We start from the raw sequence: 12,006 nt of genomic DNA, 5'->3' as shown, positions 1-12,006 counted from the left end.
TACTGATTTAAAACTTGCTCCAATTACACCTCTGGCTCCACTCTGTTTTTAGTATTTACCCTGGGTTCCAGCACCGCCAGCTGGTTCTCGGTAGTTCCATTTGCTCTTGTACCTTCTGCTACCCATCCGGGTTCCAGTACCGTCAGCTGGTTCTCGGCAGTGCCTTTGGATTAGGTGCCTCCTTCTCGGTATCCAAGTTCCACCAACGTCTGCTGGTTTTTGGTAGTGCTTTCTGGCACAGGTACCTCCTGCTTAGTAACAGAGTTCCAGTACCGTCAGCTGGTCTTCGGCAGTTCCATTGGCTCTTGTACCTTCTGCTACCCATCCGGGTTCCAGTACCGTCAGCTGGTCCTCGGTAGTTCCATTTGCTCTTGTACCTTCTACTACCCATCGGGGTTCCAGTACCGTCAGCTGGTTCTCAGCAGTGTCTTTGGCACGGGTACTCCCTCCTGCCCAGCCTGGTTCCAGCACGCCAGCTGTTTCCGGGTAGTGTCAACGTCACTTTGCCTCCAATGCGTTGTCCTGTCGTGTTGCGGTCGGGTTAGCCGACTCTATGGTGCCTGCAGTTTAGGTGACTCCTATGTGGGCTGCGGGATCTGGCAATGAAGGCTGGTTCCATAGTGCCTATAGGACAAGCACCCCCTTTAGGACTGTGGGTTTTGGTAACTGCGGCCGGCTCGCGGCCTTGAACTTTTTTTTACATGGGTACCTTCTGCTACCCATCCGGGTTCCAGTACCGTCAGCTGGTTCTCGGCAGTGCCTTTGGATTAGGTGCCTCCTTCTCGGTATCCAAGTTCCACCAACGTCTGCTGGTCCTTGGTAGTGCTTTCTGGCACAGGTACCTCCTGCTTAGTAACCGAGTTCCAGTACCGTCAGCTGGTCTTCGGCAGTTCCATTGGCTCTTGTACCTTCTGCTACCCATCCGGGTTCCAGTACCGTCAGCTGGTTCTCGGTAGTTCCTCAGCTTTCTTGTACCTTCTGCTACATTTCCAAGTTCAAGCTTTTTGAAATGGTTCTTGGTAATCACTCTGGATCTCCCTGATGAGGACCCTGAAGACCAACCCTAAGAAGACGAGGACCCCGAAGACAACGACCCTGAAGACGAGGACCCTGAAGACCACCCCGAAGAAGACGAGGACCCTGAAGACCACCCCGAAGAAGACGAGGGCCCTCGAAGACGACGACCCTGAAGACCACCCCGAAGAAGACCAAGAAGATGACCCTGAAGAAGTTGACCAAGAGGACAAAGAAGAGAAGACAAGCACCAAGATACAGAAGAACAAGAGACAGAAAACCAAGAAGCAGAAATACAAGAAGCTGCAGAACAAAAAGCGGAAGAACATTAAGCATAAGACTAAAAATCAGAGCAAAAGATAATATCTAAATTATAAGCAGAAGATGACTAAGCAGTGTATGGGGGTGAGTCCGTTCCTCCTCGTGGTGCCCCTGGAAAAGACCTGCTGCTGCAGGCCAAACTCAACGCGGACAAATCCTGTTGTAAATCTTTTGTGACGGGCAGAACGAAAGGTGTAATGTCCAACCTTTTATAGATAACAACTACAGGAATGCCTGTCACAAATAAGAATATGATGAAGAAGAAGAAGAAGAATATGAAGAAGATGAAGAAGTAGAATATGAAGAATGTAAAAAAAAAAGAATAATACGAAGAAGGTGAAGAAGAAGAAGATGAAGAAGGTGAAGAAGAGGATGAAAAAGATGCTGAGGATGATGAAGGAGAAAGTGTGGGAGAAGTAAAAAAAGAAGGTGAAGAGCATGGAAGTAGTGAAACAAACATAAATATCTGTCAAAATATAAAAATACTTAACATAGTCAATATTTCCGTAACTCAGAACGTCTTAAAAAAAATATTAATTCCTGCTATTCCATTTGATTGGGCTAAACCTCTATGCCTTTATTGTCTCCCCCACCTCCCCCAATACATTCTACATTATTCTTAGTTGTTTTCCTTCATGTAGAATTAACCTACAAGGAAAGAAAGGGTTTATTTTCATTCCGATATTTCTGTCCCATTGACTTGCATTGGTTTCCGGTATCGGAATCGGCGATATCCGATACTTTTTCGGTATCGGTCCGATCCAATCCGATCCGATATTTCCCGATATCGGAAGGTATCGCTCAACACTAATCATTACATTCCCACTCAAAAGATTTCACAGCAGATAATAAATGCTCGCTATCCCTGATATATCCTGTAGTGGCCAAAACTATAGGCTGTAGTAGCTGATCAATCCATGCTGCAGTTCTTTCAGAAAGTGAACCAATTCCAGCCACAATGGGGCGGAATGGGGGCGGAAATGTTTTTGTGCAGTTTAGGAAGGGCGTGCAGTATTGGGCACACTGGTGACTCAGTTAATAGATATTCATACAATTTTTGATTAAGGAGTCCCTTTTGCAAGCCTCCTCTTGGGATAAAATCCAATTTTCCTTTTACGTGACTGGTTGGATCTTCAGCTAGTTTACTATAGGTTTTTACATCCAATAGCATGGAGTTAATTTCTCTGATGTATAATGCCTTATCAAGGATTACAAGAGAGCCACCTTTGTCGGACGCTCTAATGATAATATTGTCATTGATTTTTAACAATTTCAGTACTTGTCGTTCTTTGGTGGTCAGATTATCTGTGGTGACTGATTCGCTATCCAGTATTTTTAGGAGTTCTCTTTCAATTATATTTTGAAAACTGTTCATCCCAGGTGTTCTAGAGGCTAATGGGTAGAATAGTGGATTTGGAAACAATGTTGTGAATGAGTCTTTTGGTATATCTGTTACAAAATCAGCATCCAAAGATTCCAAAGTTTTTACTGATATTTGTTCAAGTAAATTCCTGGAAAGGTCAATGGGAGGTGCTGTGGGGAAAGATTGATCCACAATATGTTATTCCTTATCCCTGTTCTCTGCTAAGAAATGTCTCTTGACTGTCAAAGATCTTACAAATCTGTTGACATCCTTGATAGTTTCAAATAGATTTGCTCTAGTTGTAGGAATAAATTTACTTCCTTTGCTTAATAACCGTAATTGAGACAGAGAAATAATATTCACAGAGAGGTTAACTATAGCAACCTCCTCATTGTTGAATTTCATTTTAATTTGCTGGTTGGATACCTCCGATTTTTTTGCGGATTTGTGTTTCCTTCCCGCTCTATGAAGCCCCCGCTTTTTGACAGGTTTCTTTTGGAAATATCATGATATTCAGCAGGAGATTGATCAGGTGATGATATGGAGTAATCTGTAAATTCTCCTGTTTTATCCAAATCAGCCTGTAGAAATCCAACCTGTTTTTTCTTATTTGGACTTTTCAGTTTTGATGCTGGAGTCTTTTTAAGGATTGACTTCAGTTTTTGCAATTTCCAGGTGTAAACCTGGTTAGACTCACAATCTGCACAATCTCAAGCAAATTTTTCCTCTTCACGTCCGTAATAGTTTCCTCCACAGAATTGATATGTTTGGAAAGTTTTTCATTCCATTCTTTAAAATGTGTTGAATTCACATGTTCTTTAAGTGACTCCTGTAATGTGGTGATTTGTTCTTCCAATTTACTCAGCTTTTTGTTTTCTCCCTTGATAATAAGTTGCATTAGTTTAGATGAGGATTGGGACAGATTGCTGTTCCATTCAGCAGTAAATTCGTCTCCATAATTAAAATTTGCAATGGTCTCAATTTTCGCAATGATCTAATGTACATTTTTTGATACTTTTTTTCTAATGGTGTACATAATTTGCCAGCATACCATGCACATAAGTTTAATTTATGCATATTACTGAGAAATTATCCTCATGAGGATTTTCATTCGCTAATGAACTTCCTGTTCTTTGTGGTCTCCACACTATTTTCTCTTTTGTTTTCAGTCCATATGTATATATATGTCTTTTAACTATAGCAATGTAACCTATGATTAAGAACCCCTGTTTGGTTGGAAACGCGTAAGGTCTGCCTTACATATGGCGCTTTTTTAATGGAACTAATAAAATGGACGTTTTAACTTTACATCTCTTGTGATGGATACGGAGAAGGTGCTGGAGTTTTTCTCATCTACTTCTTACTGCTTTTAATTCTAAGCCAAAAAGCATATTATTAACACAACTAAAGACATGAGGCTTTTCAAGAAGGCTAAGAGACATGTTTATTGATATTCATTATTTAAAATTCTATATACACACAAGTGAAGTAGCATATAAGTAGATAAAAAAAACAGGGCAGTACAGATATGGATAAATGTGGGTAATCCTGGATTGTATTATGATAAATATCATCGTTATTTTTGCACTGTTCGATTTATCCATTTACTTCCAGTTATTTGGGAATTTTGGTTGTCTTTGGTTTTTCTCTAGTCAGTAATAATCCTAATAAACGTTGCAAATAAAAGTTGATGGTATAAACAGGGATAAGATATAAAAATGATATATATCTCCTATATAGAAATATGATGCCACATATATGAAATACTAATGGCAATGATAGATCTGAAGCCTCTGTCACTCAAGTTCTGTTCCCCACCCAGCGCCATTTCCTCCGGCTTGACTGACAGCCTCTATACTGTGTGATCTCAGGCAAAGGAGTCGTCAGTTCAACAGGAGCAATAGAGCTGGAGTGACAGAGGTCTCAGATCTACAATAGCCATTTGCATATCAATACAAATGCTGGAACAGAGTACCAAACTAGCCATGTAAATGTATTGCTTGACTTGTCTTTGAAAGAGCTACATGTACATATAGTTTGGAGTGCTGACAGAATCCTTTTAAGGCGTTCATACATATTAGATAGCTGTACAAGGCTCCACCGACTCAGCGGAGTGCTCCTGTGTTCTCATAGGGATAGAGTGAATTATTTAGTGGAGAAAAAAAGGATTGGTCATTGGAAATCCGGCATGCTGGATCCTTCTCTCTCCCAAAATCATCTGCACTGTGACATTGGTCTGGAGGGTGGTCCTGCTGGTATCGGAGGGCTTGGCTACTTTAGTGTAATGTGTATGGGGGCCTTTACAATTGTCTAAGTTTACAAGACATAGGGGACAGAAAGGCAAATTATTTTGATCATTTATTATACTATTTGCATTATTTGTTAGATCGTCATTTTCATTAATTCATACAATCTTTAACTGTTGTGACTTCAATATGTATTTACTTCTAGCAATTCTTTTTCAGACTCTTTCTAGTGAGAAAAAGCAAGTGGTTACTATACTTGGTGCTAAGGAATCGACTGACAATTCTAATTACAGCCCGGAGTTATTGTCCTGTGATACTGAAGTATCTTCTGAAAGACCAGTGAAAGTGGACACACTTCTTTCTACTCATCATTCACAAGATGGTTCAATGACTGTCGATGATGAATCAGATTTTATTGTGCTCAGTGAGAGCGCTCCAAAATCTCTAATATTTATTAATGTTGGAGCTTGTGATGAATCTCTGTGATTTATGATGTTAGAAAATGCATAGGACTTTGTCAGCCCTTGGAAAAATATTTTCCATAACAAACTGTTCTCCATTTATCTAATATACTGTGATTCCTCACCATTAGTGTTGAGCGAGCACTAAAATGCTCGGGTGCTCGAAGCTCGGGCCGTGCTCGCTGTGATACTCGGGTGCTCGACCCGAGCAACGAACCCAATGTTAGTCTATGGGAGACCCGAGCATTTTTGCGGCGGCACCCCCGGCAGTCTGTAGAAAGCCTAAAAAGTGCCCAAAACGATAGTGACAGTGCTCAAAAGACATGGGGACAGCATGGGCATCGCCCCAGGAAGCATTTCTGACCCCCAGGTCACTGCTGTCAACAACGTGGTCAGAGGTATTAAGCCACTTTTACGGGCACACAATAAAACGTTCAAAAACGAAACTGAAACTGCTTTCCTGTGAAATATGTTAAGGAATTTCCTTTCCAGGGTAAAGACTTGTGTATAAGGTAAAATAACCAAAAGCAAAAATACTCCTGCACACCTTGGGCTATGTTCACAAGTAGCATTTTTCATGCGTTTTTGCACTTTTGTATTGCTTTCAACCGTGACAAATGCATTCCCCGGAAATGTCATTTTAATATTTTACAACCTTATCTGGCCATGTGCTGTGTGACACATGCATACAGTGCTGAAAAGACATGGGAACAGCATGGGGAAGACCGCTGGAAGCATCTCTGACACCCAGGTCACTGCCTAAAAGTGTGCCCATCAGAAGTGATCCTTGCCGCATCAGAAGATGCAGACTTGCAACTATCCCCGTGCAAGTCCTTGTCCCAGGGCAGTGTTAAATTGTACCTCCCCCATTCCTTGCAATGCAAGCGCAAATATGCAGCCAACGACCCACCGACCCGCAGGCTTCAATACCATACTGCTAGCTTTCACTTGAAATGGGGCCTTTTAGTTTGGAGGAGGCCGAAGCTGGCCACTACCTCATGGCTGCTTCGGTAGCGAAGTATCCATACTCAGTCCCCGGCGGCCGGGTGTCCACGCTCGGTCCCCAGCCGCCAGGGGGCGGCCGGGTGTCCATAAACGGTCCCCAGCAGCCCCTATTTCTCCTGTCACCTTCCCACACACTTTTCTTAGCCTGGCCTGCTTTAGGGCAGCATTGGACGAGCCCACCAGAGAACCAGACTCCTCCGGTGGGCCCTGGCTTCTCCATCAGGGGAGTTGAGAGTGCCAAGGTGAGGAGCATGATGATGATGATAGAAGTTAGCATCTGCTTTGTTTTCTTTTAATGCAAGCGTAAGTGTGCAACTTGCCACCCACCCGCCCACCCCCAGGCTGCAATGCCATACTGCAATGCCATACTGCTAGCTTGCACTTGAAATGGGGCCTTTTAGTTTGGAGGAGGCCGAAGGTGGCCACTACCTCATGGCTGCTTCGGCGGACTGGTATCCATACTCTGTCCCCAGGCGGTCGGGTGTCAACACTCGGTCCCCAGCCACCAGGGGGCGGCCGGGTGTCCATAAACGATCCCCAGCCGCCCCTATTTCTCCTGACACCTTCCCACACACTTTTCTTAGCCTGGCCTGCTTTAGGGCAGCATTGGATGAGCCCACCAGAGAACCAGACTCCTCAGGTGGGCCCTGGCTTCTCCATCAGGGGAGTTGAGAGTGCCAAGGTGAGGAGCATGATGATGATGATAGAAGTTAGCATCTGCTTTGTTTTCTTTTAATGCAAGCGTAAGTGTGCAACTTGCCACCCACCCGCCCACCCCCAGGCTGCAATGCCATACTGCAATGCCATACTGCTAGCTTGCACTTGAAATGGGGCCTTTTAGTTTGGAGGAGGCCGAAGGTGGCCACTACCTCATGGCTGCTTCGGCGGACTGGTATCCATACTCTGTCCCCAGGCGGTCGGGTGTCAACACTCGGTCCCCAGCCACCAGGGGGCGGCCGGGTGTCCATAAACGATCCCCAGCCGCCCCTATTTCTCCTGACACCTTCCCACACACTTTTCTTAGCCTGGCCTGCTTTAGGGCAGCATTGGATGAGCCCACCAGAGAACCAGACTCCTCAGGTGGGCCCTGGCTTCTCCATCAGGGGAGCTGAGAGTGCCAAGGTGAGGAGCATGATGATGATGATGATGATATGAGTTAGCATCTGCTTTGTTTTCTTGGAATGCAAGCGCATGTATGTAGTAGCGGCTAGGCCTGAGGTGGTCAGCGTTTTGGCACATATCCTACCTCCTCCGAGGATTGCTGGATGTTTTCCTGCCACTATCCCAGTCCTATGACTCCCGTTAAAACAAAGCTTCAGGTGATGAATGATGGATGAGGTGGTGGCAAAGGAGAAAGAGCAGGAGGAACAGGGACCATTCACATCAATATCAGGCCAGTCAACCACACATGTCTTGTAGGATATGTTTCTGTACCAAAAGGAGCGGTTCGGCTACAGTTATACGGCATACAGTGAGTGCAATGCCTACCAAAAATTTACACACCTGATGAAGGCTCTATGAGCAGAAACGCGTTGTGTGATCCTTTTTAAAGACTCCCTTCTCCCTTCCCCTTTTGTACATCCATGTCCCTTATGTGTATTCACGGTTTTATGATTTTTTTAATAACCCTACAAATATTAAACCCTGGTGGAATATCCTCCATGTGATTGCACCATAATTGGAAGATTCAACAATTTTTTTGGTTACTCTTTCTTCCATGGGAGCGCCTCCAGAATCCATTTGTCTCAATTTTACCAAAAATTTAGAGGCACTCCAATGCCTCTTGGAAGTGACATGGAGGTCAGAGGGCCTTAACTAAACCATTTTTTCCATTTATAGCAACTGGGTCTCCTGTGCACTGTTGGCCTAAGCAGTGAATGGAAGGCTTTCCAAAAATTATGAGGAACTGCAATGCCCCTTGAAACAGACGTGGATTACAGCGTACTAAAAACCTTCTACCCATTATTGGGGAGTGGGTCTCCCTTAGTGTTCGCCTATGCATTGAAAAGCAAAAGCTGACTAAAATTAGGAGGAAATGCAATGCCCGTTGGAAGAGTCGTGGAGGTCACAGTAGCTTAACAAGACTGTTTTAATGCCCCTTACAAGAGCCATACAGTACAGCATCTTAAAAATATTATTCCCATTATTGGGGAATGGGTCTCCCACAGTCTTTGCTTATGCCTTCCAAGCAAAAGCTGACAAAAATAAGGACGGAGGAACTTTCAATAATGGCAACACGGACCACGGTCACCCTGGTGGTATAGTGGTGGAGGCTGAGGATAAGGAGAAGAACATAAAACAGCCGAAATGAGGAAGCGTATACCCATGTGTGGGTGTGAAGCGGTGCATGTGAATACACCTCCCGATATAACACAGTGGATTTGACTTTATGTTACTCTGCTGTCATTTGGTGGTGATGAGAAGTCTGGCCCAATCCAGTCCTTGTTCATTTTGATAAGGGTCAGCTTGTCAGCATTGTCAGTTGACAGGCAAGTGCTCTTATCAGTTATAATTCCCCCAGCGGCACTAAAAACATGCTCCGATAACACGCTAGCGGCAGGGCAGGCCAGAACCTCCAAGGCGTACAGAGCGAGTTCATTCCAAGTGTCCAGCTTAGATACCCAATAATTAAAAGGCACAGAGGAATCACGGAGGACGCTGGTACGGTGGGCAAGGTACTCCCTCACCATCTTTTGAAACTTTCCATTCCCTGTGAGAGTACCCCGCGCCTCAGGGTCTGTCCGAAGGGAGGGTCTGAGAAACTGTCCCAGACAGTGTTCCCCTGCCTCTGCTGGATTGGAGTTGCGTCTCTCTCTCATGTACGCCTTGGTTGGTCAACAAGCTGTGACCTCTGCCGTTAGCGTGTTCAAAACAGATTGTATGACAGTTGTACAGGTACTACCATCTACAGCGCATGATACAAGCTCCTGTTCTTCCTCCTCCTCCTCCTCCTCTCCCTCATTGTCCCCCAATGCACGTTGGGATGAGATGAGGCTGGGCTGTGTGTAATCGACCGCTACTGCTTCTTGATCCATCTCATCATACTCTGGCTGCAATGCCTCCTCTTTAATTCTCTGCAGAGAGCGTTGCAAAAGACAGACAAGTGGAATGCTGATGCTAATGATGGCGTCATCGCCACTCACCATCTTGGTGGCCTCCTCAAAGTTTGTCAGGATGGTACATATGTCAGACATCCAGGTCCACTCCTGAGGTCTTATGTGTGGAGTCTGACCTGAATATCGACGGCCTTGTTGCAGCTGGTACTCCACAACTGCTCTCTTCTGCTCACAAATCCTTTGCAACATGTGGAGGGTAGAGTTCCAACGTGTGGGGACATCACACACCAGTCGGTGTGACGGAAGCTGCAAACACTGCTGCAACACAGCAAGGGCGGCAGAAGCTGTAGCCGACTTGCGAAAATGAGCTGACAGGCGGCGTCCTTTCACGAGCAGATCTGGCAACTCTGGGTACGATTTAAGAAACCGCTGAACCACGAGGTTAAGCACATGAGCCAGGCATGGTACGTGTGTGATCTCGCCTCGCCTCAGAGCCGCCACCAGGTTACGGCCATTGTCACATACGACCATGCCTGGATGTAGGTTCAGCGGTCTCAGCCACAGATCTGCCTGCTCTTTCACAGCTGTCCACAACTCACAAGCAGTGTGAGGTTTCTCACCTAAGCTTATGAGTTTCAGCGCAGCCTGTTGCCGCTTGGCGGAGGCAGTACTGCAGTGCTTCAAGCTTGTTACTGATGTGGTGATATCTGAGATGGAGGCTGAACATGAGGAGGAGGAGGAGGATGCTCAGTAGCTGTACACTGTGGGGGCAACTCTGACTGACATAGGGTCCGCAATCCTCGGTGTGGGGAGGATGTGTTCCGTCCCAAGGTCCGACTGGGTCCCGGCTTCCAATATGTTTACCCACTGTGCTGTCAGGGAGATGTGGACAAGTGCTTGTGGCCAGGGACGGAACGTGTCCGTTGTCAGGTGGACTCTCCCAGTAACTGCGTTGTTGAGGGCACGGCAGATGCTTTGGGACACGTGCTTGTGTAGTGCGGGGATGGCACACCGGGCAAAATAGTGTCGGCTGGGGACCGAGTACCGAGGGACGGCCAACGCCATAAGGTTGCGGAAGGATTCCGTCTCCACCAGCCTAAAAGGCAGCATTTCCAACGCAAGCAGTCGTGAAATGTGCGAATTTAGGCCTGTGGCCTGTGGGGCGTTGGCTGCGAATTTCCGCTTTCGTTCAAAGGTCTGGGATATGGACAATTGAACGCTGCGGTGGGACGTGGACGTTGATGCTGTTTCTTGAGAAACTGCCATAGCAAGTGAAGACTGAGAGGAGGGGGCATCTTTGCATGCAGTATAGACAGGGGATTGCCTTGCACACACAACAGGGGGTTCTATTGCACGCACAACAGTGGAAGAAGCAGTTGTGACACCCGCTGACACTGGTCGTGGACCCTGGGGTTCACCCCACAAAGTCGGGTGCTTTGCTGCCATGTGCCTGATCATGCTGGTGGTGGTCAGGCTGGTAGTTTTGTCACCCCTGCTGATGCTGGCATGGCAGGTGGAACATATGGCCTTTTTGGGGTTATCAGCAGAGTCTTTAAAACAATTCCAGACTCTGGAAGACCTACAGGTTGTACTGGCCTTCTGCCTGCCTTCTGTGTGCGGCCACCACACTGCTTCTTCCTGCCTGTTGGGGTACTCTGCCTCCCTCACCCTGTGTGCTGCTGGCCTCGCTCTGCATGTCCTCCTGCCACGTTGGGTCAGTTACTAGATCATCCACCACCTCCTCCTCTTCCACTTGCGCACCACGATCCTCCTCCTCACTTCCTGGCAATTGTGTCTCGTCATCGTCCACCTCTTGTGACAAATTGCCAGCGTCGCCTTCCTGTGGCCGTGGCTGTTCAAATATTTGGGCATCGCTACATGGGATCTCCTCTTCCACCACTTCAAGCGGAGCAGGCGAGGGGCACAAATATGGAAATGGACCAGTGAACAGCTCTTCAGAGTGTCCAACTGTGGGATCAGTTGCTGTCTGACGACACTCGGCATGGTGGGAGGAAGGAGCATCAGGGTGAGGAGTATGCGGTCGAGACTCACGGCTACTAAGATTTGACCGTGTGGAAGACAGACCGGAGGTGGTGGTGCCCAGGTAACTGGAAGTATTATCTGCTATCCAATTTATAACCTGTTCACACTGATCATTTCGCAATACTGGTGGTGTTCTGTGCTTCCCTAGTAATTCGGTCAAGAAGTGGGAGCGAGAAGATGTGGCTGTTGGTTGTGGCACATTTTCACCTTGGCCACGGCCCCGTCCTCTGCACGCGCCATCACCAGAAAGTCCAGTTCCACGTCCCTTGCCACGCGCCTTGCCCATTATAAAGGAAGTAAAATAGCTTACACTCGCACTATCAATGGCAAAAGGGTAATAAAAAGTAGATTAGAACCGTGGAAGAGGAAAACCACAGTTCTATTTCTCTGGCCTACACCCGACTTTTAAACAATCAGGGAGAAGCTATTACTGTTTTTCTTTACGAAAAAAATACCAAAAGCTGAATAATAGAGATTTTTTACCGTGGTATGGCAAA

At 46.2% G+C, this 12,006-nt stretch overlaps 1 protein-coding gene across 5 annotated transcripts in view; it reads left to right on the top strand.

Annotated features, from left to right (window-relative positions):
- The window catches only part of LOC141156357 (uncharacterized), a 131,643-nt gene extending 125,022 nt beyond the window's left edge, over positions 1 to 6,621 (top strand). For 3 of the 5 annotated variants that reach the window (XM_073642546.1, XM_073642547.1, XM_073642542.1), the window contains one exon: positions 5,164 to 6,617. In XM_073642546.1, coding sequence (XP_073498647.1) covers positions 5,164 to 5,430 — 267 coding nt within the window. In that variant the 3' untranslated portion in view covers positions 5,431 to 6,617. Of the gene's footprint in view, positions 1 to 5,163 lie in introns of all 5 variants that reach the window. The other 2 variants (XM_073642544.1, XM_073642543.1) reach the window with 2 other exon arrangements.
- Positions 6,622 to 12,006: the final 5,385 nt, after the last annotated feature.

The sequence above is a fragment of the Phyllobates terribilis genome, unplaced genomic scaffold (assembly GCF_046119375.1).
Source record: "Phyllobates terribilis strain yellow unplaced genomic scaffold, ASM4611937v1 Scaffold_8__6_contigs__length_399053987, whole genome shotgun sequence".
Lineage (NCBI taxonomy): Eukaryota > Metazoa > Chordata > Amphibia > Anura > Dendrobatidae > Phyllobates > Phyllobates terribilis.
The sequence above is the reverse complement of the archived record's forward strand: the minus strand, read 5'-3'. Positions and strand labels throughout refer to the sequence as shown.